This window comes from Dysidea avara, chromosome 4, assembly GCF_963678975.1.
Source record: "Dysidea avara chromosome 4, odDysAvar1.4, whole genome shotgun sequence".
Lineage (NCBI taxonomy): Eukaryota > Metazoa > Porifera > Demospongiae > Dictyoceratida > Dysideidae > Dysidea > Dysidea avara.
In genome coordinates this window covers 4,103,434-4,131,432 of record NC_089275.1, presented here as the reverse complement: position 1 = coordinate 4,131,432, position 27,999 = coordinate 4,103,434, and the positions used below count along the sequence as shown (strand labels likewise).

The following is a 27,999-nucleotide window of genomic DNA, read 5'->3' as shown; positions in this document are numbered from 1 at the left end:
CCCAACTATCAATTTTGTAGCAAGCCATTACGATTCATTTTCAGCTATGCTTTTCACATTACACAGCGTTGCAAACAAAGAACAGCGTGCGAAGTGTCTCCACTATCAATCATATTGCTATGGAAAATACCGGCGATAAGCTAACACAGCCACAGTTGAGCCGTATCACATTATGTAGTGTAAATTGACACCTTACATTGTCAGTGAAGAGAACTGGAACACAAAGGAGGACAAAGGCAAGCCCATGATGTGTGTATTGTATGTACTCTGGTTGGCAAAATCAAGCCCATATGTCAAATTATGCTTGGCTGTCAGTCATTCAGTGTAAAATTCTGTTGAATAGAAAAACTTTAAAATGCTATAGAAATTTTGTTGGAAGAGTTTGGGGTTAGTCTAAAGACATTTTTGAGCTTGGCTGTGCCTAGCCAATGTTGCAAAGCTGTCATGAAGGGAAATTGAGACTGGTTTTAGGGTGATATTTTGACCTGGAAAAGCTCAATTCTGCATGATCCCTAATATATAGTACTATCGTACTGTATATAATACATCGAAAATGACAACAGTGACAGTGTTGATCATGATGATTGTTAGGTTCATATCTTTGAATTAACTGTAATAGATATAAATACATGTACATGTACATACGTACATAGCCATGACGTCTTTATACATAGCTGTACCCTACATCTCAATGTTAATAATTTACTTATTCACTTTGTTTCATGCAATAACTATTCGCCAAATGAATTGCTTTTAAGTTTCTTAGCATTTTAGAGGCTATTAATGGTTCTATATGGGTGTGAGAACATAGAAATAGTGTTTGTTGCAATTCTCTGTCAATAAGAGGCTGATATATGGAGAAATTTGCACCATATGGACTGCTATTTTCAAACTACTAATTAACTAACATGTAGGTATCTGTTTAAATGTAAGCATTGATCTCCATGCTCTAAGCTTTCTAATAATAATTATGTAGGCCCATAAATTTTGAGCAAAGTTATTTGACATAGTAAACTGTGTCAATGCATGCCACCAACTGGTACGTGCAAAAGTGCTCTTGGATCTAGTCAGGGTGAAGTCATAGTTGCCAACTGCTAATTAACAAAGTTTCTTTTAAGAGAGAATATTTTATGCAAATCACAATTATTCTTTCAAACCTAGTATTAGCTAATCTCCTGAAATTTATGTCTAACATAAGCACACTAGCTAGGAGTTTCATAAAAGTCACTGCTACATTGGAAATATGGACTCAAAGTTGACTGCATGTGACTGCTCTATTAGAGTAACTCAATTTTTCTGCTGTTTTTAGGCTTGAACTGTTTCAGTGAAAGCCAAACTTATACTTTGCTTCAGTTATACATAGATCTCATTAAATTAATCTGGAATATTCCACAATTCTTTTCGCTTAGAACTATTCTTGAGTTATTGCAGCATAATGGATGCTCTTCTATTCCGTTTGTAAAAACTTCTAATTATTCTTGATTAACTATCACCTCTAATAAATAGAGATGTAAAAATGTCACCAGAGAATTTGTTGAGTTTATTGATGAACCTTTATGTCAAATTTAAATTGATATATCGGGAATTTCTTACTTTATTGGCTGCCATTTTGAAATTTAAAAATGCTGACCTTGCAGGAATCTGTGCTAATGTAAACATTAATTTTCAGATTTCTCATGCTCTAAGCTTTCCAAAAATGTATAGGTTTGCTAATCTCCATAAACTTTGAACAAAAGTACATAGTGAACCTGACTATTAGTAGAAAATTCTGTTAAATAACAAATTTCTTAAAATTTCATAGGAAATTCGAATTTCACAGGAGGTCTGACAAATAAAGGTTGCAGACCACAACGACCTATGGAAACAGACTTGTATTCTATTATTTTAAGGCACACTTTGTTTAGCCTATTGCCATATACCAAGAGTTCTTATGAACCCTTGTATATACAAACACTCTAACATTTAAGCGTGTACTATGGAGCCTGGAAGCATATCTGGTAAAGATGATATCACATGCATCACTTGTCAAGGCACTCACTAGGCACTCACTGTAGGTAGATCTGCGACCGTGGTCAAACTCAAAGTCAAGGCCCCCAAATTTGCACCAGGTCAACGGTCAAGGGAAAAAAAATTTCCAACCCACAATCGAAAAGTACTGAAATATCATCGCTAAGTCACAGGACAAAGATCGAAAAAGACCCTTAGTCACAGTAAAAATTTTGAGGTGTCAAGACTTTGACCGCGGTCTCAGATCTACCTACAGTGCGTACCTGCGTGACACCCCCTTGTACTGCATAAGAAGTGGTCAACTGCAAACAGGGAGAAGTGTATAGGCTCTTTAGCCTTTTACTCTCCCCCGTGAATTTTCACAAATTAATAAAAATCAAGTGCGCCATTTGAAAAATATAAATGATTGGGGTGGATATTAAACAGAGTAATTTTGCTGTCATAAATCCCCATTGTTAACTTACTGAGGTATGAATGTTCCATTTGAAGGGTAGGGCACTCACAAAGCCGATTTCCGCCTACATCCTCAGCACACCTTCCATTTCTATTGTGGCAACCCCAAACACAACACTGGCGTCTTGACATGTTGCTTTATTAGACAGTTATAGACGACAACTTCACCGTCAAGATTTCTCGAAATACCAGAATTATGAAATATCGTAACTTTTTCGTACGCATATAGCACGTATTCGGAGTCAGACGAGAATTTACGGCTGATCACATGGTCAGACAATTTACTTTATGTAAAGAATGTTGCGCTTGAAACAAGTTACAAGACTGTGCTCGCCCTGGGGGCGCCTTCCAATATTTAGTCAGCGCCCCTTCGCTACATTTACTGTCTTAGAATCGGATGCCAAATCCTCTGAACGTCCCCCAAGGCCAAAGGAAAGTGAACAGCCGAGTGAAAAGCTTATTGGTAAGTGAGGTTTAGATGGGGAAATTTTGTGTTAAGTCTAGTGTTCAGTAGTGTCGCACTTTTCTGGCTGACTTACTTTTGGAACACTTAGTGTGGCAAAAGTTTTAATTTCTGGCTTTGTAGTCATTAGGCCAATGAAACTTGATTAGCGGTTTCGCGTCATCGCCCGCATGCTTTTGATACACCCGCATGGAATTTCATTATTGGTATTTCAGATCGAAATATATCACATGCACCACTTCTCAATTCTCAGCGGTTATATTATTTGTATGCACGCAGGTACCAGGCATCATTTTTACAATGTGTCTTAAGCCAGAGTATGTCGTTAAAAACAATAACGAGGACTACTACAAGTTACCATTCACCTTGATGTATCAATCAAAAGAATTCAGCAGTTATCTGCAATACTATAGAAAAACAATTGCAGCCAGCAAGTGTCAAGATACAGTGAAGGTTAAGCTTTGTGATTCATCAGAGTTCCTTAAAGAGGTGTTGGACAAGGATTTTATAAATTTGATAATGTTGCCATTATACTATTCGTCTGACGTTAAAGGTGTAGCAGTCCCTAAAGTAACAGTGAAGCATGAAATTGCAAAGAATGATTTTTTTCCTACTTTACTAACTAACAAGATCGCTGATGCATATTACACGGGTCCCATTCTCTTACCAATCAAGAATGCATACAGTTTATATGGCAGATCCATGAATGATTTGTGCATAGTGCACAAAGACCATTATGTGAATGCTGGGCTGGTAACCTGGGTGAGTGAAGATGATGATGATGACGATGATGATGATGATGAAATGTTGTTGGATGACAAACAATGGTGTGATACTACAGGTGGTACAATAGAACTTAAAATGAAACACATTGCCACTCAACGAACCCTTAAGGAGATGATGCGCCTAGCTGGAGATTTAACTGCTAAAAGTTTGACCATGGGAAAGCTAGTAGGGAGTGTGCATGTGTATGGAATAAATGCAACATATGCTTCCGGTGTCACTTTGCTAAAATTGTCCATCAACTTCCAAGAAAGTGAAATTTGCTCACTATGCTCAATTGATAAAGTTTCGATGCATGTTGCCCTGAACTGGCTACTGCATAGTATAAGTGAACCAAAATCGTAGTATAATAAGGCTTCCTGCCCACTTGTTTAGTACAAAATATATACACTAATTAAACTTGTACAGCTTAAACATAATTGTTGTACCATATTATTATAAAATAAAAAATGTCACTGATAATGTTACAGCAGTAGTATGGGTGGCATTGTATAGGGTAATTCAGGGGGCTTAATTTCTTTGGTTGTTTGATGTGCTGTAGAGTGTACTTTAGTGTTTTTTGTATCTAGCATAAAAATACATGTATTTTGTATTGGACAAAGGATTGCAAGGAATGGAAAGGTTTTTAAAATCTACTTGTTTGACCAAGCTGAGGTTGCAAAAGGGATATAAAGCTCATTTTAATGTGTAGTTCTTAACAATTAAGGGTAAAACTCTTAGTCAAGTTATAGATATATGGCTTCATTTGACAAAATGTACAGACAAGTATTAATATGACAAATTATTGATTGTTAGTAATAGCCAGTTGTCCAGCAATGGGCCTTACTAAACGGTAGTGTCTAATCATTGGTCTTGACTACACCTGTAGCTACTGGACTGACATTTTTTGGTTTTACACATTTCTAAGGGTGGGTTCTGTACATTTGGGTAACTTGTGACAACATTTCAGCACTGAGTGGTAAATATAATACTTTAATCCTAACAAATGAATGCATTCTATTTACTGCTTGACAGTATCTACTCTACTGTACGTACAGTAGGTATTGACATATAGGTAGGTATACCCAAAAATGTTTCTCTCACTGTTAGGCGGCACACATGATTATTTTGATACCACTTTCTATAGCATATATGGTGTTCACAAACTGCATTCCATTGTGCAACTTATACTATTGTTATTAACACTTTACAGTGACCAGCGCTACAGTATTTCATTACTGGAATGGAATATCTGCATTCTGTAACTTGTATTAAAATGCCATTAAGCTGTTTAATAGGAGTAGAAAATTACACATGTGGTCACAGCACATGCAATGACATACTATGTGTACAAGTATGCAAATTTATGTGCCCACATTCCCCATTTTCATAGTCCCAGTCACATGTCATGGACTCCAGTGACTAGTAGTCACCAATTTACCATATGTTAATGAAAGTTGTATCGCTATAATTGTGTGTGACCATTTTTGAGTATACCTACATGTCAGCAAGCATTCATAATATTAGTGTAGCCTTTGCATTAATATTATAAACTCCAGATGTCAGTATACTGTATGCATACAAATTTTCGAGGTACATAATTTTTGCAGATTTTGCAGTTGCTTGGCTTTCCACAAAATTTTTATCCTCGAACATTAATGATTATCAGGGTTAGCTCTAAAAACCAGTGATCCTCAAAAATAAAACCATGAAAATCTGGAAATTTGTCAAACTGCAAAAATTGCATACCTTGAAAATTTGTACATATATGGTATGCAGGCACAAGGATTTTGACACTTTGAAAAGTGTGATAGAAGAGTCCCACAATGAAGAGTCCACCAAATCGATGTACAATAATTCATTATTGATCTTCTTTCTTACTGAAGTGTTGTTTGGTGACAATTGCTTTTTCGAGTAAATATTTTATTTTTGTCACCTGGGAAAACCAACCTGATACCCAAATAGCATTTTCATCATCTTTCTGAACTTTTTAATGATCTGTTTAAGTCTTATGCCCAATGAATCACCAGAAGCTGAGTTGTAGCCTCTTGAAGGAGCCCCACCATTGAAGTTGTCTCACTTCGTGTCCTGCGGAAGTTGCAATTACATAATTTTGTGATGTAAAAGTCAATGCTCTATTAGTGTCATTATTACATGCTGTATGTGTAATTCCAGGGTTGTGCTTTACTTGTGTTACATGTACAGTAGATCCTTGGTTATCTGACACTGTTCTATTAGAGTATTTTGAGTATAGGTGTATGTTCTGTCAAGAGTGTTTCAACAGAGCTCTGTATATAAATGTATGGGCTTCAGTTTTCCGAACAATTCACTTTTCAAAGATCAAAGGGGTTCGGAGAATTGAGCTAGGGTTCACTGTAATGATAAAATGGCACTGGGATGCAGTACTGTTTTTCTACGAAAACATGGATTGAATACTGTGCTCATTGAATCTTATTTTTGTATGCCCTTCAAGACATCTTGAGGAGAGCCATTACAAGGTGGAAATTGATGAGAAGCAAATTTTTTATGAATTTCATGAGTGATGACAGCTTCATGAAAATCATATATTGCCACTGATTGTTTCTGAATAATATAAAATTCAAAAACCACCTTTAACCAATTTTCATCCCTGAATATTTATATGCTTATACGATAATATGTATTGTATCTGAAGTGTGCATGCGTGACTGGTTGAAGCACCTAATGCTGTTTATAATGGCATTTCATAATGGCATCAATCACTTCAAATTATTACTTTTAGTATGTAGCTTATTATATTTCGAAGAATTCAGTTCACATATCAACTTTGCATTACTCTTTTTCCATTGAAATACAACAGCTCTTATAAACATACAAGGTGTTTATAATGTGGATGAGTCACATTTAAACATGAAAAAAGTGTTAAATAGAGTCCCTATATAACATTTCTAAAGGTCAACTCATCAGCTTTTTTTTCTAGCTTGAAACTAAGTGACAGTTCTGCAAGTGTTTTGCGACAAGTGTACTCTACCGACTCTAGTAGTTCCTACAACAATGTCCGAGGATCATAGTCCACCGCTGGCGACTCAGCCCGATGTACAAACCCAAATTGACAGATTATTAAGCTCCGTAAGAGAAATGACAGAGACAAGGGGTTGTCGTGTAGGTTTGTGCTTTAGGTAGATCTGTGACCGCGGTCAAAGTCTTGACCAGCTAAAATTTTGCTTTGACCTGTGACTAAGAGCCTTTTTTGATCTTTGACCGGTGACTTAGTGATGATATTTTTGATTGTGGGTTGAAAACTTTTACCCTTTACCGTTGACTTGTCACGGTTTTGGTGGCCTTGACCTCTGACTTAGACTTTGACTGCAATCACAGATCTACCTACGGTGAGTGCCTGTGTGTCACCCCCTTGTGGAGACAATCTCCACGCTAGTGAAGACCATCACACCGAAGAACGCTGTTACAGAAAGCGATGTAAACAGCATTGGGGACCCAAAACAGTCCATTCAGCTGCCCCAGACCCACAAAGGGCCTTACTAGAAACACAATAAATGGGGGCTGAAACTTCACAAGCGGATAATGGCATGAATAATGCCTATTCTATCCAGAGTGCCTTGCACTCTATCTAGCTATGTGTGGTAAGTATGCAATCCATTCACACTCATTAAACCATGTTTAGTTAAAAGATCAATCAGCCTTCGATATTCTATATAATCTTGTAGGAAACTTAAAAGCACTAGGTAAAATACAATGGGACTTAATTCAGTGCTTAAAAATTTGAGTTGAAACCTTCTTTAATAAAATTACTGATGGAAGTGATTTTCTGCCTACTGTACCTGCAAAATAAATTTCAGCCAGGCTACTATAGCTACACCCTGTAGTGCTAGCTGACCAATAGCTATGTAATTGGATATCAGTCAATGTCTATTGATAGGTCTATCTATCTACTGAATTCTTACTATATGGTTAACTTATTTAGCTAACTTTACATACGCTAACTATAGCTCAATAGGTTAGCAACATTTTTTTTACAATTATCTTGAAACATTTTAATCAGTGAATGCTCTATTAGAGTATTTCACTACAAAGTGACTGTTCTATTAGAGAGTATTGATCTAAGGAGCTAATCAACTCTTGCTTTTTCATCTTAGCATTTGTCCTTCGTTATCACTACTATCATCACCTCTTCTGTTTGTTCGAATTCTGCATGTAGTTTTACTACTAATAACACACAAACTATAATGATTATATGATGGGCATTAATTGGAAGTTTAAAACTTTTGGTGTGATCCTTACGTTTTGTTGTAAGGAAAAGTGATAGTATCAGTTAGCTGATGAATATTGTTAAGTATGATTGGTGTGTTATGCCCTATGGGATGGTTTGGTTGTAGTTAAGGGAGAATCAGTATAACGCTAGCTAATAGCTAGCTGCCTAATGGTTCTGAAGTAAGCCAAACCCAAACGGGTTTCTGGAAACCTTGGAAACCCTCCTACAACCACCCCTGCACCTGTAACCCTGGAAACAGTTTCCACTGTATCTATTAAATTATATTTGGCTTCACTCCTAATTGTGTCTATAATACAAGCAGTACTATGGTTATTACTACCAGTAAGCTGTGGTCTAAATTAATTACAAACTTGAACACAAGAGTTTATTATAATTAGTCAAGTCAAAAGCAATTGACAACAAGTAGACCATGACAGTAGAACCCTTAATTAATGTGAGAAAATAAATTGATATTCAACATCAATCTCCAATGTTTTGCTTTCTTGTCTGGCCTCTGGGATGATTCATTGCACACTATAGCATTTTTGCAAAATGTGATTGAAGCTGGGGGATGGTTTAAATAGCTGGTGGAAAAGAAATTGGCGAATCCATCAAATTTACTAGTGTTTTCTTATTTTCTCCCACCAAAATTTGTGCTATACGGCAGGTTCCTTTGGTTACTGCAGTATACATAATCTTATAGAACCATGTTGGTAAATCTTTACTTCGATTTAAATATGAATAATTAACTATTAGTATATGTCTGTTTTGTGTCAACACATTTATTTATGTAGATCTGCTGCTATACAAAAATGGTGGTGACATGGATTTTTCTACAACTTTTCATCTGCCATCATGCTAACAGTAAAGTGATCACCATAAACACTACTGGTGGTTCTAATAGTAGTAGTGAATGTTGTATAGATGGGAAGTGTCCATTTGTCCACTGCTTTACTCAATATAACCAGCAACACTGTAATCAATGTCACTTCAGATATAGTTGTTCTGCAGACAAGCATCCAAATGGGGTTAGGGCAAGAGCACCTAAAAGCTATAACCATAACTAGTAATGGTGCTACCATTCTATGTAACAATAGTGGAAGTATATCTTGTAGATCATATGTTGATGTCATCATTGAGGGAATTACATTGGACCAGTGTGGTAGCTCTTTTAGCTCTACAGAATCAAAACCAGGATTAGCATTTAATACTGCAGCTAATATATCCATATTGAATTGTACATTTCAACAGTCCAGCACTGTTGCTGTTTCCTTATTTAATGTCTATGATAATGTAATTGTTTACAAATGTAATTTTTTATCAAATAGAAAAGAAATATATACTCCACAAATTAATGTTGGTGGATTGTCCATTGTTGGCTTATATAATCATGCCATTCATATCATCATTAATGGAAGCAATTTCTATAATAATGGGTATTATTACAAGAATTGCTCCTTAATACAAGGATTTGGCTTTGAGTATAGAGAATGGAGATGGTCGTACTAAAACGTGGAAAATTACCATCTCACAAACGAACTTTTCTCACAACTCTTTAGCATGTCAAATCAATGCTGGTTCATCTAATGGCACCGTTGTAATGTTGACCGAACTCTTCTTCTACAATAACACATCAATGCAACTGTATCACACTTTAAGTATATTTGTTGCCTCAGTAGGAGAGGATAATGTGATTGTGTCTATCTTGTCATCTGTTTTTTATTACCATGAAGAAGCTGATGCTTTTCATAGTGATTGTATATCAGGTGGTATTGGGATAACACTAGATGCTGTATTTTTTATGAACAACTCCAATATTACTGGCAACAGAGGTATTGGTAATCCTGTTATTGAAATGACTTGTGATGGACTTTCATGTTTGTTAAATTTTTAACAACGTACATATTAACAACAACAGATTATTAAGTGCATCTGATGTGAATGGTCGATCTGGGATTTTGTCAATTCTGTCAAATGCTCTGTCAAATGATCATGCATTTAAAATAATTATGAATGAAGTCAAAGCAATATCAAATAAGTGTTACTATTACAAAGGCAGTACAGTGTATATTGCATGTACTGGTTATGCTGACATAACACTGCACCCAATGGATGTAATTTCTCTAATAATACATCTGTCCGTGGTGCTGCTGTATATATTGATCATCTTGGCAGTGATGATCACCCAGATGATGAATCACTTACAGCTACATTTGTACACAGTGTGTTTGATCAAAACATAGCAGATGAGAGTGTAATTTATATTGATTCACACTCGGAGTATGTCTACAAGGCGTTAACCATTAACGCATCAGATTTTACAAACAATGTTGGTGTGTGTGTGTGTGTGTTTTTATCACGATGTAGACTGACATTAGTTAGAAACGTGTCATTTAAAAATAACACTGCTGACAATGGTGGAGCTCTGTACATCGATGAAGCAAGCGCTGTTAATATTGGTGATGGAGCTTACATAAGCTTTGTTAACAATTCTGCAATTTTATACAGAGGAGCAATATTTGTGGAGTTAAATTTTGGCTGCAACCAAAATCACACTACTTTTGATCTCTAAAGCAACAACACAGTCATCTCATTTATTAACAGTGATCAACTATACGATGCAAATTCTCTTTCTTTTAGTGTATCAAAATATTGCAACATTAATTTGAGTTCGAGAGAAAAGAATTCCTTAATGTATGCACCATATCAATTCAAATATTTCCAAGCTATCAATGGTACATTGGTTCCCATTCCTCGTGACTACAATTACACTCAGTTAACTGTACCCAATTTCCCTGTGACGACTTCCCCACATCAGTTAAAATTATATGAAATACGTGGTGACAATATTGTGTATGTGGATTATATAAGTGGTCAAGTTCTTGGTCATCCCATAAAATTTTATGGAATTTTATTAGACTATTTTGATAACCCAGCAGGAATTACTGAATTTCATGTACAATGTCTGGATGACTTTACATTGGTCAGCAATCAACTAGTACAATGTATCACCACTGAATCTTATTTTAGTTGGTAAGGAGATAAGAAACAGTACTAACGCTACATTATTGTTGCATTCGCATATAAATTATTATTTTCAACAAACAGAGGTGACCCTCATTATTGAATTAGTACCCTGTTATCACCATCCTGCATATACATTCAGTGAGACACTTGGGAGATGTGTTTGTTACCATCATGACGTGGTGGAGTGTTATGATGATTATAATGAGATCAAAAGAGGTTACTGCATGGTTTGGTAGTGTCAATGGTAAAGCAACTTCATCATTGTGTCCTAGTCAGTATTGTGAGTTTGTTAATTGGAGAATGACCAGACAAGGTTACTTTCAGTTACCAGAAAGAATCACTGATCAATGTGATCATCACAGGTCTGGTCCTGCATGTGGAGAGTGCAGTAGTCCAGGACACACCCTATCATATGACTCTACTGACTGTATCAGTGTAGACCATTGTAGTGCCATTTTAGTGCTGGAATGACAGTGTTAGTGGTAGTGTTGACCTGTTTGTATTGGATTATATCAGTAGGAGGAGTGTTTTGTTTAATGTACTTTAACTTTCAACTGTCTTTAGGATACCTGTATGGGATAATCTACTATTACAGCATGGCGAATATATTACTGAGTAACAAGCCTTACATTTCTGATGGTGCTTTTCAGTTCATAAACACATTGTCAGGTTTTGCACAGTTGAATCCTAAATTTCTTGAGAAGCTTTGTTTGGTAGAAGGAATGAGTGGAATTGATCAACTGTTCATTCATTATTTCCATGCTGGTGCTGTTTCAGTTATGCTATTTGGATTTGTGATAGTTGCAAAATATTCCCGAAGAGTATCTGAATTAATTAGTCGATGTATTATTCGTGTTTTTTGTTTTCTTCTGTTACTGGCTTACACATCATTAGTATCCACCTCACTACAGCTTTTAAGACCACTAACATTTACTGATATCAATGAGGTGTATACATACTCATCTCCTAACATTAAATATTTTCAAGGGAGACATGCATTGTATGGCACAGTGGAATTAATCTGTGAACTGGTGATAGGAATTGGTTTACCAGTGCTTATGTTGCTCGAACCATTACTAAAAAGGAATATCAACTTAGTTAGATTCAAACCAATACTGGATCAGTTTCAACTGAGGATGTTACAAGGACAAGTACCGTTGGTTTGCTGCATATTATTTGATTTGTCGTCAAGTGATAATGTTAATTGTCCTCCTCGGCAATAACAATGACAGCATGTTGTTTTATTTACTCTTGACTTGTGTTGTAATTGCTGCATTTCATACTTGGCTCCAACCTTACAAGAGTAAATTTTTGAACATGTTTGATGGACTAATCCTGTAGCTGATGATAGTTGTAGTCATTATCAGTAGTTTTGAATTCCTGCAGTCTGCTACTACCACATTAGCACTAGTACTGGTGATATTTCCTTTGATTGCAATATTTATTGCAGCTAGCTATAGTGTAAGGAAGGTGTTCCATTGCAATAGACATCAATACGTTGCTATTAATGAGGGGAGTGATAATGATGACGAGGATGATGCAATAAGGTTAGGAAATCTTTATCCTAAACTTGGAGTGTGACTATGCCACTTTGTTACTTTATAGGAATAACCAATCTGAGCTAAGTCAGCCTGATTCTGCTCACTTCCAAAACTCACTTCTTGATCCATCATTAAAACATAATAATTGGTTCAAAGACACATTTAAGTAAACTGTTAACATAGATGTTTTTTCCATGTTGTGATAATGCACAGCCACTGTACTTTAGATTACACTGTATTCCATTGCTACTATATACTGTATAAATTATTTTTAGAAATGTTTGATTAGTTTTTACCTATTTTAATATTCTACAGTAATACCAAGAGTTAATAATAAGAGAGGGCAAGATAATACTAACACATTAATTGTAACATTTTGCAGTGCATATAACTGTGAAAATAGAAGAGGAGTTATGATAACTACTGTAGACATGTGGGTGGTTAAAAATTTGAAGTCAACCTTACAAGTATCAGGCAAAATATATGAAGCATGAATATTTTTACTATTGCAATAAATCTCATATTGCTACTCCATCTTGTTTTCAATATACTCCATACCTTCAGTATAACAAATGCACATAACAGAAATGCATGAGAATAATTTTTATATAAAATTACTTTTAGCTTGCTATCTATACATTACTGTTTCTAATTTACATGGCTCAGAACTTTTAATGTCACTCTATGCCATGGCCATGTTTTTGACCCTTATCATACAGTATGATAGTACTGTATAGTAGGGACCACAAAGGAGTAGGCATGGCCAACGAAAGAATATCACCCAAAAAATAACCTCAATTTCTCCTGACAACGATGAGGCAGTATTGGTTAGATAAAACTAAGGCCAAACAAGCTTCAGATTGACCCGAAACTCTTCTAACAAGTTGCTACGGAATTTTAAAAATAATTTATTTAACGGAATTTTCTGTTGGCTGACTAAGTAAGTGACTGACTGATTGATGCCTTCAAACAAGCGTAACGCGGTAATGGCTAAGACTATGGGCTTGATTTTTTCACTGTTCGACGTCGCTTCATCCCGACAGGTGCCTTTTGGCATACCGCAGTACGTACAATGCATTCTTCATGGACTTACGTCAACCATGCTAATAGGACAATCACATTAACTTACTCTAATATTGTTAAGACTATAATGGGTTCAAGTACACAGAAAAAAATGGAATTTTCAACTAGAGTAGGGACCATAGCACATCAGTAAAAAGTACTGAAACAAGCTGGAGTAGTGCATATTAAATCACAGTAAAACAATAAGAAGTGTTATATCCCTACTGTGCATTTCCATTATCTTGAACACAGTAAGGATATAACACTTCTCATTGCTTTGCTGTGATTTAATATTGTGCACTACTCAGCTTGTTTCGGTACTTTTTATCGATGTGCTATGGTCCCTACTCTAGTTGAAAATTCCAAATTTTTCTGTGTACTTGTTTGTTAACTTTTTGTAAAATAATTATTATTACTGGTGAACCCACGCATACTCCGAAAGAAATGGTGCCGCACTCCCCCGTTATATCAATTATTGTCTGAAAAGTGAAGTATCCATTACGCTTCGTCGTTGGCTATGTTCAACACATTACACAGCAGTACAAATCAAGAACTGTTTGACAAGCACCTCTGCTATCTAAATAGCCACTATGAAAAATATGGATGATTTCCGTTATGCAAAGGGAAGCCATCACGTGCTATCGCCAAATTGACACTTCGCTGTCAGCAAAGATGAATGGGACACAAAGGAGGACACTGATGAAGTGAGGAGGGATGGAGGGACTTTGTCACCCCTGCTAGCTATAATATGAAATATTACAAATTTTGGATAGAGGCGTTGCCTACATTTAAATCATACACACAATTAAGTAGCTATACCCATTAAGAAACATACTTTATAATTACTATAGTGTCTTTCCGGCAGATTCTTAAAGTGATTAGGTGATTTGGAGTCACTGATTGGGGTTAATCACTTTAACTGAAAAGAAAGATGATCTTGATAAGCATATTTGTATATGTGGCTTGAATAATTTCATGTTGTGTCCTCTTGTTGTGATTGTGGAGAATGACAAAAACCTCTCTGCATTTATGTTATAAAAATCATTGATCATTTTAGTGATGTAAAAATGGTACTCTTTTGAACCTTTGGTACTGTAAACATGGTAAATTTAAATAGTGCAATTGATTATTTATTTGTCTAATTTGTCAACATTACAGGGTGGCACCAAAGGCACAGCCTGTACAAGGGCACTCAGTTCTCTCTATACATACAGTACAAAAATAACATTACAAGGACAAAGCTAAGGATAACAAAAGTACACTACAAAAAAAAGAAACAATGTACAAATCAAACACACAGAGACTCTAAAGCTAAGACGATAAATGGCATGACGAAAAGAATTTACAGATTTGATAGTGAGTGTATCAAATGATACAGCATTCCACAAAAAATACAATATTAATTCACAAAAAAAAGAATAATGCCGACTGTTGATAGAAGATGGTAAAGGTGATGAGTGACAGTTCATGAGTTCTGGTGCAGGAATTATTGCAGCGATAATAATCATAACAGTTAAGAGATGTTCTGTTGTTGAAGATATCATAGTGTGACATAGACAGGTAGCTATAGGCTAGGCCAGCACAGTGAATTAAAACAATCATCAGATAACTTATTCTATTTCCTGGAAATAGGCTCCCACTGGCTTACACATGCCCACCTAGTAGCACGACACTGTACAGATGCAGTATGTGGACTCCACACTTGACAAGTGTTCTCCATCAGTGCTCTAACTAAACATTTGTAAGCTACAGATTATGCAGCTGTGTAGTTCCCCATGACACAGATGGTTCAGTGATCTCCTGGCCTTGGCAGAAACAACACATTATGAGACCAAGATAAGTTAGATTGAATGTAAACTCCAAGATATTAGAATTCCATGAGGTGGTGACACTGTTAATTTTATATAGAAAATTGATAAGTATCCTCTTGTTTGAAATTAAAAATGCTAAACACTTAGATACGTTTATAGGTAGCTGCCACTTGATCGTCCAAGAACAGATGTTATCAAGATCTTGCTGCAGTAACAAACAGTCAGCAGAATTTTTAATTTCTCTATACAATGTAACGTCATCTGCAAATAGTACTAGTTTTAAAGTGGAGTGGCTTACAACATTCTGCAAATCATCTATATATGTATAATATGAACAGAAGGGGGCCAAGTACAGAGCCTTGTGGTACTCCTGATGTAACAGGGAGCCAGTCAGAATGGCTACCATTGATAATCACTCATTGGTATCGGCAAGTTAGAAAAGATTGAATCCAATGCAATAACTGGCCAGTGACACCTAAGCATTGAAGTTTAGGATTAAGATGCTCATGAGGCACTAAGTCAAAAGCTTTAGCAAAGATCAAAAAGACACAATGAGTGGTGCTATGACGTTCTAAACATGAACTCCAGTCATGTATAACAGACAACAGCAGGGTAACAGTAGAACAGTTAGTCAGTATGAAATCCAACTTGAGTATTACTGATATGTCCAGAGTCCAGACTTCTCTAAAGCAGATACCAATTGTCTGCTAATATCATACATTAACATATCTTGACTATAGGTTAAGTTAATCCAAAGGCTGCAGTACATGTTGCTGTCAGACCTTCAGTGCTGGCCACTGTAAAGCTTTATTTATGATATTAAATATGCTCGCGTATATGTACGTTACATTTTCCGTATACTACTCTATAGTGTCGATAAAATCACCATCATGAAGCTGTGTAACTTCCTACTCTTTGTTCAGTTCGCTGCAATTATGGTGCTATCACGGAGATGTCATGGTGGTAATGAGTATATGTGTCAGTGCATAGCTATATAATACAAATGAATGGTTTGTTATCAAGTAGCTAACTATCGGCAGTGCCATATATGCTGTAGACCCTACGAAATCCGGCTTGGTTGCGAATCAGCTAACGCACAACTCGTACGAACTTTTATCGTGCAATGTGATGGCAACAGTACTTATAGGGGTATAATGTTGTGAAACTGATCGCGCACTTGTTAAGAATACATTTGCCGACCTCTTGCACTGAAAGCATCGAAAACAAAGAAATATTTTGAATGTGCGGTTACATGACGTAGCCAGTCGAAACGCAAGCGGCAAAAAACGGGCGTATTTAGTTGCAGCGCAATTATTACGTAATGTAGAAAATGGCGATATTGGTGTTCCATGTCGAGGCGTAAATTAGTGCTGTAATTGTAAGATTCAGATGCACTTTCACCGATAAAATTGTCGAAAGATAGTTGTTGAAGACGACTGTATAAGTTAGGTCTTGTTGGAACCAGCAAATTGGAAGTATGTTACAAACAAACTTTTATACAAATTTCACCTCTCCAAACTTCGCCTCGCTGTGGACCAAAGGCAAGAAATGCACAAAATCTGATCTCTTAAAAGCGAAAAGGTATGTATGTATTTCTCATGTAAGCAGTATGGCTACATGTACTTGTATGAAACAAATTTGTACTATGTTTTGCTACGAGATATAGTATAAGTAGCTGGCTATCATGCACTACACACAATTGCAAACTATTATTGGAGTGATAAAACTATCATACAATGCCATAATCACAGGTACTAAAATAAAAGTCATCGTCAGTGATAATTTCTTCTTCTAGCTGCTCATCATTTTCAGACATACTACTCCCAGTCTCATCAGTTTCAATTTCACTATCGCTACTGCTGCTACTACTGTTCTCATCATCATCATCCTCAGGTAAGTGTCCCATTTGTTGTACATTGACATTAACACAACCCTGGCATAGGCATCCAGGCCCACAAGTTAATGATCTTTTCTTGCAACCACAAGTAAGTGTTTTGCAGCCCTTTTTACAGCTGCATCCTTTAGTTAAAAAATCAATATTACGTTTTATTCTCTGTTGAACTTCATGTGCCTCCCAGTCGATAGTGTACGTACTGTTGTTCTGTAATAGCCAGCCACTGCTCTCTGGTGATGGCAAAGCCATAAAGATGTCATGTTGACAAGATTGCTGCCACAGCTGACTTATCCAGCAGGATCTCTGCCAATGGCGCCAGAGAGATGAAAAGGTTGGTACCCTGTCTTCTTCATTTAGTATACGGTCACTACTTACCTCTCTAATGTTCTGCAACCACTTCTCATGTTTTTCTCTTGGTTGTAATGAAGCCTCTAGTGAATTGTACAAATGTGTTGGGGTTTTGTGTCCCTTCAGTGCCACAAAAGCATTCAAGTGCTTTTTGAAATAAAATGTCCCCACAAGCCGTATGAAAGATAAAAAACCGATTTCTTTGTTGCTTTGTGAAGTGTTCTGTAGACTCCCTGGCATATTAGATCCAGCTATAAATGATGCATGTTGAAAAAAATTGTTTAAAACTTTTGCTTTGCCAATGGACTTGAAATAAGAAACATAATCGCACCCAGTGCAAATAAATAGTGATTGTAATATCTTACAAAGCCCATCTTGTGGAAGATTACTCAGATCTGGGTCTTTGAGCAGTGCTGCTCTCAAGTTGTTGAGATTGATGTATTTATGTTCACTTGAAGATGGTGTGTTGAGTTGCACTGTGTAGGAGGTAGTGGTTTGTTGATTGATGTAGCTTAACCCTATGTTGTACACATCAGTGTCTGGTGAATAGATAAGAATGTTGTCAGCCTGAGACTGTGTTGCATGTCTCCACATTCTGCTGTCAGCTTCTCCAGCTGTCGAATAATACTTTTCCAGCTGCTCTGCAAACAATTTACTAGGTTGCAACAGCCAAGCAATATTCTCACCAGAACCTGAAAAACACCCAGCTAAAATCAGCTTTTGTTGGCCCATCAAAAGAAAGCGTCCATTCTGCAGCAGACTGAGTCCAACAGCTTCAACAATAGATCTTTTACACTGTTGACACTGAAGGTGCTCTTGCCATTTGGTAGGTACATTAGCATGTGGACTTATTGAACTGTGTTGATGTTCACTGTTGCTAGCAGAGTAACGCTTCATATGTTCTGGTTGTTTAGGATTAAAGAGTTGTTTGGCTGGCTTATCAAAAACTAGGTGTACCTCCAGTGTGCCTGCCTTAAAGTGCTTCAAAACAAATTGGTTAAATAGAAATTGAGTGTATTCTGTAAAAGACTTAGTTTGGTGTAGCGGTTTGGTGTTTAACATAAACATGGCATCAATGATAACAACAGAAGGTGTTGAAGGTAAGCACGACAAAAACACAGGGGGGTCTGCCATCTGATAACGATTCAGTAGCTTGTCAGTCCATGTACTCTTGTTTCCTCAGTGTGGGTGTCCAGCTTCATCTGACAGTGCACGAGGTAATTCAGAGTACTGCTCTTCCTGGATACTCTGTAGCTGTCTGTTGCTGCTGAGCCATGCAACGTGACGTCGCAAACACTTATTGACTTGCTTGGTTTCCATCTCCTTAGGTGTGCATCTGGTTTTTCGCATGGCTTTAGTTGTCATTGTAATTAGTTTGTGTTGCCTCAAAGGAGCTTTCTGAGCACTGGGGCACTGTAAAATATGATATTTTACATAGTTCAAAAATGCCTGTTCCCCGGTCTGGTAAAAAGTTAGCATGTCACAGGTTTGCTCTTGTGTTGCTATTTGGCCTGTAAATACATTCATCAACCCCCTACAGTTGCTTTTGTCATCATGAAATAGTTTGTTGGTAACTATTAGTTCACACATACGTTTTATGTTGTCTTCAAATCTGTTAGCCTGGGGGGAACTATCAAGAAGGGCAGATGTTTCAGTTTGCTTGTCTAAGTATGGGAAAAGTTGATTTATAATGTTTTTATAACATTTGATGCGATAATTGAAAAACAAGCTAGTTTTCTGAAGATACGGTTTGGTGGAGCGGACCACAGCCATTTTTAAATCTTTATTAATACACATTTCGTGTGCTTCGTCAAGAGCAACTGCTCTTGTTGGGTGTCCTGTCAAGTTCACTGTAAATGCTCCTTTCTTGAAACAATGTAAAACTTCTGGTGGGTACTGTAGAACCTGATCTAGGTGGTCAGGGATGATTCTCGCATAATACTCTCTATCAAATGCTGTGAATACAGGGACCATCTGCTTCAAGCTTGCTATGCGTAGCTCCCAGTTGCTGCATCTAACTGATAAATAGAGACCATAGTAGCTTAAAAAGTCCCTAAAAACAAATTGATTCCAGAGCTTCCAAGTTTTGTCAGCCTTACTCATTTGGTCTGTGAAATTCTTAAAACCTTCATCAGTGTGGGTGTCTTCCACTAGCTCACGAATCCTATTGATAGTGTGAAATGGTGATTTCTTTGTCTCTATACTCAACTGAAGTATGCAGTTGGCATCTGTTGTGATACTGTTGGGTTTACTAGTTAAGTAAGTGTCTAGTATCTGCCTGAACAAGGCCTCCCACACTTGCAGCAAAAAATTGTGAGTACGTTTGAAATTGGAGCATTGCTCTATTGACTTCAGTGTGCTACCGTTGTAGCCAGAGTTTTTTGCTATTTCCCGTAAGCCAGCTGCAAAATAAATTTTCATCAAAATGGGTTGAAAGTTTTTGAGTATATGCCAGTCGCCTGGGAAAAGTAGTAGCTTTGTTAGTGCTGAACTGTATTGTTTTTTAATGGCCATCAGATGTCTGTAAGATTTACCATCACCTACTAAGATCACCCATCCCTGTTGGACATTACCAAATTTGGCCAGTAAATCTTCTGCTACTAGCAACATAGTTTCAGCACAGTCTGGATATTCATTTATTAGTTCCATGTAGTATACTGTCGATGATTCTTGCAAACCTTGCTTATTGTTTTCATGCAGGAATGATCGAAACTCAGAAAGTGTGGTGTTTGTTGGACACTAGCCTGATTGTTGATGTAGAGTGAACTTTTGAAGAATGTAAGAAAACAAGTTATTGTACAGTGTATTTCTTTCAGAAATCTGGTTTGCACTTTGAAGGAATTCATTTAAAGTAAGTGTTATTGACAGAGTGCGTGTGTGTAAATTTTGCACTGTAGTACTGTTGTCTGCACTTGATTTCAACTTGTTGACTGTCACAGTTCTTTGACGCTTTGGCCCAACTTCACATAGTTTGTTTGGCAAGCCATCAGGTGAGACCTGTTGTTGATGAAAATATTGAGATGAAGTAGGTAGTTGACAGACAGCAGACAATGATTGATGGACAGCGAACAATGATTGATGGACTGTGGATGGTGGTGTTACATGGACGGTGGTGGCTGGCAGTTGTTGACGGACACTGTCTGGTAGCTGTGATTGCGGTAGTTCTGTGATGGTGTATGGTGTCAAGTTAGAAGGGTTGGAGCAAACCACAAAATGGCTAGGGTGAGGCTGTACCAACTGCACAGTAGTGCCATGATAACTTCGATGTTGATCACCACAATACACTGCAGAATAACTCTGCAACATGTCAAAGTTGTCAACTGAGGCAATAGTAAAAACATTGCTAGGTAATTCATCCCAGACTTTAGCTTGACGTCTAGCCATTGCATGCTCGGTAACAAACCTATCATGGGTATCTGTAGAACTTGAACAACCCAACCTATTAAGTATCCTTATTAACCGGCGTGACCCTCCACAAACTTCCGTAATGTCAGCAATAAGGTCATGGAAGGGTGTTGGCTTCTTAGGATTTGTACAGAACATTAACTGGCTTAAAATAAAAAACAGACGAATTTTCTTAATGTGTTCATTACTATCGGTGATTTCTCTTTCTCTGGCAGAGTTGGTTATGGAAGTTAAAAACTCAAACAGTAGTGGATTTATGTTGTCTAACTGCTCATTGATGTTTAGTGAAGTAAAATCAAATGATTTTTGTGCTTGAGACATCCTTTTAATTTCATCATGAATTAAATTGTTAACTATATGGCTTGCTTCTTTAAGTGTGTTATCTGCATCAGAGTGTTTCTGTTTGATTTCAGGTTCGATCCAACAACTATTTGCTAGCTGTGAATTGCTAAGTGCCCAAGACAAGGTGGCTAATATATCTGCACCTTTACGATACAAAATGGTACCAAATTTCATATGCATACACTTATGCATCATGTACACGTCTAGGTAAATGATAAGTTGGTGCAACAGCCAACGTGATGAAAATTGAACACTACCGTCTCCCACCTCTAGTACAACTTCTGCTAAGTTGATGTCTCCACTGTGCGAAGTCCCATAGGATTGAAGAAAAACAGTACATACCCAAGGAAGCAATACAGCCTTGTGTGGAAGTAAATTCTTGGCAACAAATAGTACTGATGTTAATAAAGCACTGGTTAGTCTATCAGTGTTGTGAGCTGTCTTAATATCTTCCCATTCTTCAATAGATCTTACCAGCATTTCGTCTGACCCAATTTGTTCACATTTTATAGACTTGATGATGGTACAGTGTGAGTTATAACAAGAAGTGCATATTCCGTCTTCTGGTTTTATGTCTATGTCAGTTCCTGTGGAATCCTTAATGTACTTTGATACAAGTAAGGAATTGGGACTATGACGGCAGAATTTAGTACCAGGTTTTGGCATGGCTCCACAAGAGGAGCAGTTTTGTGCAGGAGTACAGAGACGGTACAGTTTGGTGTAACAGGTTGGGCACAGAAGAAATGGCGTGTTTGTAGATGCCTGTGCCCCAAGCTGTCTTTTCATATCAGCAATACTAGCAAAGGCTGGTTTGATAAGCTTGTCGCTGAATCTGTTGGTACACTCAGGATTTATGCAAAAATTTGGAGATGTTGGTGCTGTTAGTGTGGTGTCAATGTTTTTCCATTTTGGTATATATTGAGTGTTATTGTGGTATCGTTTGGCCTCTATAAAATGCTTTTTACAAATATTACTTTCTTCAGGTGGAGATTCACTAAGGTGCTTACTTAAAAACTGTCTTTCTGCAGTTCCCCAATTGGTGTAACTAGTCATTTGATTGTCTTTGTTCCCACATAGGACGCAGCACAGATTTCTGCTTCCAGCTGATTCAGTAGTAGCCATATCCTGACACAGGGAGTCAACTAAATTTATATTGTTCATTGAAATGTGTTAAATAATACTGTATTATTAACATGACAGCATGTGTGAATTACAGCCAGAGTGCACAATTTTTTACTACGCCATTATTGTACCTATTTATTTGTCTACACTATTCAGCTGACTGTCAAACATTTAACAGTATGAAACAAATTTGTACTACAAATTAAAACCACATTGCAATTTCTTACTGAGTCTGTTCAGATGCTTGTAGCCCGTTGCTACCACGCTGCAGCTGCCGGATCTGGTTACGGTGGGAAAGCCAGATGACGTGTTTTTGCGTTGTGGCAATTGGAAAGCCATAGTAAAATCTATTACAGGAAGTAATTGGTGCTTAATAAGATGGTGCTTTACTGTAAGTAGCGCTTGTCTTCTCGCGGGCAAAGGTTGCGCTGCAACTAAATATGCGTAATAAAGCATATTTTTGCCACTTGCGTTTTGACTGTAGCTAACAAGAAAATTCATTGTTTCCCATTTCTCGCCCGCAGGGCCGGCCTTAGCATTAAAAAACAAACAAACAAACAAACAAAATTCTGGAGACCCTAGGAAAATTAAGCCAAAGTTAGAGCCCCCCCCCCTCCCTCCCCAAACAGTCAAAGTATTGTGAGAAAGAGAAACCATCATTGGTGATGAAAAAAACAAACCTTTATTTCTTCGCGGGGTGACCAGCACCCCTTGCCACCATCTCCAGCACCAGATGATAAGATACTGGACAAAGATGTTAGACTAATGTGAAGGAAGCACCTGACCTTCAGATGTTGTAAGGTCAAGTGTTCATATTTATTATTTTATTTTAAATGATATTTAATCAGGGAAAATAGCGTCAGCCAAAGAAGGCTGTTTTTCAGCTATGCCCTGAGAGCACAACAAAAAATACAATACAATATAAGTACATACATACACAACAAAACAGAATTACATTGTACAAAATAATGTTTTAAAACCATTCACAGTTTTAGCACTGTATAGTGCTTTAGGTAATCTGTTCCATATGGCCGTACCCCTGTACGCCAAAGACTGTTTTCCATAATTAGTTCTAACACTTGGAACAAATAATCGGTGTAAATTTCTACCAGAGCGACCAGTAACATCCACAGCATATGAAAGTTCCAATCACTAGCGGCTACTGGGCTGCCACGGATGGATCTAGTTCCACGTAGGAAGGTTATATAGCAGACTGCAACAAGGAAAAACTTATGGAGCACCTCAGCCAAGACATCACCAAGCTATAGGACTGTTCCCTCTTCACAGAAAGCAGGGAACAGCCCATTGGGGCCTTTATATACATTTATAAGCTTGTTATGCAAAACAGCATGGACTGCACAGCTCTATGTAGCTACACTAGCTATACATGTATGTATGGCTGATGTTTTTGCAGCTTTATTCAGTGTTTGTGTAACTTATTATAATATACAGATATCTTTCCAGAACTGTATGGCAATCTTCCAGCTCTTCAGCTAGCTGATCTTGAGACCTTTACAATTAAAGAACTAGTGCCTCACCCGCTCAGTCATCTTTTATCATGAACAATACTATACTGTAATCTTAGACTTAGTGCCAACTTCCATCCAGTGTAGCTACTACAAAACCACTGAGTTGCACCAAAATTGACCAAATCAGAGGCGCGAAACGAAGGATGCACCAAAGCAGCGCAGTCATGGAGCAGCCAATGGCGAGCAACCAAACTATAACAAACCATGGCTAATATAGTGTACTAAGTAATGTACAACTCACGTGCATTGTTTGCAATACAAACAGACACTATAAGAAATCCATGTTTCCCCTATGCTCCAAACCATCACAACACTTTCCCTCCATATTAGTTTTTAAATACTCACTATCATGTGAATCAGCTCTGCACGTGAGTAGAACAATAGAGAATATTTTGTGTGCTGTTGTAACTTCATGTAAGTGCTTGTTCTGTAATGATATAAGTTGATAGAAGGCTATTCATAGCATGGGAATACCTACAACTGTCCACTAGTGTATGGCTGCATAAGGGAAATTGGCTGTATGAATAGTGGTTTTATTATAGATGTACATGCAATCTGTAAGCCTGAGGTCTCTTTTTTGGTGCTCGGAGGCCCCCTCAGCCCTAGGCAGGCTTCCTACTCTGCCTAAAGTTAAGTCCGGCTCTGCGGCTGCTAGCATGCAGATTCTCTTCCCTCATGGTCATTCATTATTGCTGTCAACTGAACATTTTATTTTAAGATAATAATAATACAAGAAAAGGTCTTCACGCTCAAACAGTGGGCAGAGAGGCAAACTCTGCCCAATCCTATGATGATGGAATTGTTGCCATTACAGAAGCAGCATTGCCATGTTAAACATCAATAGCAACCTTCTGAATTAAAAATTGGGTAGCCCTATTATCACCAGACTGTTCCATTACCCGGGAACCTATCCGCCTCACTAATGAGCGTGCACATGATCCCCCAAGCACCGAAGGTCTCAACACATAGAGGGGAGAAATGAAATGATGGAATCAGATAAGAATACTTTCTGAACTTAGCTGACTCTGCAGAGTTTGCCAACTGGCTGGCACCACTTGCAGAAGTAGATAAATTAGATGGGGCCAGGTTGTCTGAACAGGTAAAGTCCCAGAGCAATGGTAAGCCCAAGAAATCAATGACATGCCATTTGGTCTCTTACCATCATAACGACACACACCAACTGGCTCCAAAACAGCAGGTACACCTCCAGAGAACAGAGCATGAGCACCAGAGCACATTTTATTCATATTTTATCTTGTGATTGCATAGCAGTAACTAGTTTAGCATTCAGAAAGCCCATTTAGCTAGCTTTTCACTGTTCACTTTCTTAGTTCAAATATTTCTACTGTATTCTTACCTGTAGGTTAGATATGAATTTCGAAAGTTTGTGGAAATATCTATAATGAATAATGGATAATGAACCGCCTGCCCTCATGTATTTTTGAGGTCAATGAAATGGGAAACAAGAAATTTTCTTGGAGTGGCCTAATACTGCATTCCATCTGAACCAGTAGACAAACCAGACCCTTTGAAGGAAGGCTATGCCACAGACTATCATCTACCCAGCAAGTTCCCAATTGTCCAGATGTTATCAGCTTCACGAATATGAGAAATGACGGACATATGTGACCGGATCTGTGAAAACCAGACACAATCGCGCAAGCCTAAATTTACAGTATAATTTTCAAATGGCTCAGATTATGCAATGATTGCATGCTATTTGGAATTATATGAAGAAGGTGAATTCGAGCATATCAATGATGTCCAAACATCTACAGCTTGTTGGTAGTACAATTCTATAAAGTGCACACCGGAAATGGTTTGCGCATACGTAAAACCACCATATAAGTACCCAACCCCATGGTCACACTTCGACATTTGAAAGCGAACCCAGAACAAGAATGGGTGGGTGGGACCATTGATATGCTCGACTTCACCTTCTTCATTATAATTCCAAATAGCATGCAATCATTGCATGATCTGGAAATTATATTTCAGAAGGCTCAGTCTCACATATCAATGGTGTGGTTTGTAGCTTCCAAGCTACTTTATAGGGCAAGTTGAGCTGCTAATTACAGCTATATATATCTATGTTTCAGTAGTGCCAGATGCTAGTACCGATCTTCCAAAGGTTGGATCATTCACCAGAAGGTAGTAAAATCTCCTGAAGACAGAGTCTGAGCTCCAGTCTGCTGCCTTAAGGATATCATTGGTAGTAATGCCAGCTGCAGCTGAAGTTGAGGCACCTTGTGCTGAAAAAATATTCACATCAATGCCAGCTAACCTAAGCACTTCTCGTAACCAGCGGGCTATGGTTGCTGAGGACAAAGGTTTGTGAGGTTTAACTAGAGAAACCAACAAGTTGCTAACATTGCATGGTCTAAGTGCAGAGGTCACCGACTTGTACTGTTTGAGGGTCTGTACTGGACTGAGCTCTGAATTATGTAGGAAAGATAGGAAGAAAAATTCCCTGAGCGGCTTTCCCTGCCTCGATTGTTTTGCCAGTGTTGCTGGGAAGAACACTACTCCTTCAGGCATAAAACGTTGATGATCTAGCTGCAAGACAGCTAAATCTGCAGAGCGGGATGGCCTGGTTAATGCTAAAAGCATTGCCAGCTTGAAGGTGACAAACTTTAGAAATAGGGATGCAGAGGATCCCATGCCCTCTAGGTACTGTAGGACTGTCTGCATGTTCCAGGTGACTGTATATCATGGTAGGGTGGCCTGGCATTAAATGCTCCTTTGAGTACCTGGAAAATCAAGGGATGCTTGCCTACAGTAATTCTGTCTACTTGGTCACGAGCAGAGGAGATGGTCGACCTGAAGGAATTCAGCCAGGTTGACTGGTAGCCCTGCCTGAGTAGTTCTGCCAGAAAGTTTGCTACATTAGAGGTGGGTCCTGAAACGGGATTGTGACCCCTTCCAGCACACCAGCCAGCCCACTTTGGGAAGTGTGAGTCATAAGACCGGGCTGACTTGGTTCTCCATGGAGCTTAGTAGCTTCTTCTGAAAGGCAACTACCAGAGAATCGTTCCTAGAGACAGGCCACACAGCTAGTTGAGGGATCATCTCCATCTGGGAGCCGGTTGGTCACTGAATTAGGTCTGGGATCAGTGCAATCAACCTGGGGAAGTCCCACTCCTGGAATATGTTGGGCTGACAGGGCTATCTCCCAGTCTAGAGCCCACATCCACAGTTCCTTTGCCAGCTCTGTCAACTGGCTCGACACTGTGCCCCCCATGTTGTTGATGTGTGGCATTGTCCAACTGAAGAAGTACTGAGACCCCCGAGGCATCCTTCAGGAATGTCTTCACTGCAGGTGTGGCTGCTAGCAGCTCCAAGCAGTTGATGTGCATGGCTTGTTCCTGTGCAGACCAGGCACCCCCTGTGCATGTCTCTGCATAGTCTGCTCCCCAGCCCAGCTGGGAGGCATTGGAGCTGATAGTCACTTGCTCTGGTTTCTGCCTGAGAGGTTTCCCATTCCATCTGGATAGATGTTCTCTCAACCAGGAGAGCTCTTCCAGGGAGGCTTGTGAAAGGGATAGGAGAACCTCGTAGTTCTGACTGTTGTCTGCTAGGGCTGTTTGTAAGTCTTTCTGTAAGCAACGGTAGAACAATTGGGCTGGGGGAATAGCTTGGGTAACTGCGCTGAGTTTCCCCAGAAAATGAGACAGGAGTCGGGCTGACAAGGAGATAACGTTGGCTATTCTGACCGTCTCTGCTCAAATCTGTTTCATTTTGTCTGCTGGAAGGCTGACCAGCAGGGTATTGGTGTTCACCCTCATGCCCAGGAATTCTATCTCCTGAGTTGGAATCATCACCAATTTCTCGGTGTTGATGATGAACCCTAGACATTGTAGGATGTGAATTAACACCTGTAAGTGCTGTGCTACTAACACTACAGACTCTGACATGATTAAGATGTCGTCTATGTAGATTATTATCCTTGTCCCCCATGACCTGAGCAAGGTCACCACAGCTTTC

General features: G+C 38.2%; 1 protein-coding gene and 2 long non-coding RNA genes across 3 annotated transcripts in view; all 3 read left to right on the top strand.

Annotated features, from left to right (window-relative positions):
* The window catches only part of LOC136253051 (uncharacterized), a 63,961-nt gene extending 51,207 nt beyond the window's left edge, over positions 1-12,754 (top strand). The window contains exons 2-3 of the long non-coding RNA XR_010699923.1: positions 8,729-12,508; positions 12,567-12,754. This is a non-coding gene — a long non-coding RNA (uncharacterized lncRNA). The remainder of the gene's footprint in view (positions 1-8,728; positions 12,509-12,566) is intronic.
* LOC136253203 (uncharacterized) lies at positions 2,705-3,411 on the top strand. Its single transcript, XR_010700004.1, has 2 exons — positions 2,705-2,923; positions 3,203-3,411. It is a non-coding gene; the product is annotated as an uncharacterized lncRNA (long non-coding RNA).
* Positions 12,755-16,244: 3,490 nt separating the features above from the next.
* The window catches only part of LOC136253018 (uncharacterized), a 56,983-nt gene continuing 45,228 nt past the window's right edge, over positions 16,245-27,999 (top strand). The window contains exon 1 of the mRNA XM_066045604.1: positions 16,245-16,338. Coding sequence (XP_065901676.1) covers positions 16,266-16,338 — 73 coding nt within the window. The 5' untranslated portion in view covers positions 16,245-16,265. The remainder of the gene's footprint in view (positions 16,339-27,999) is intronic.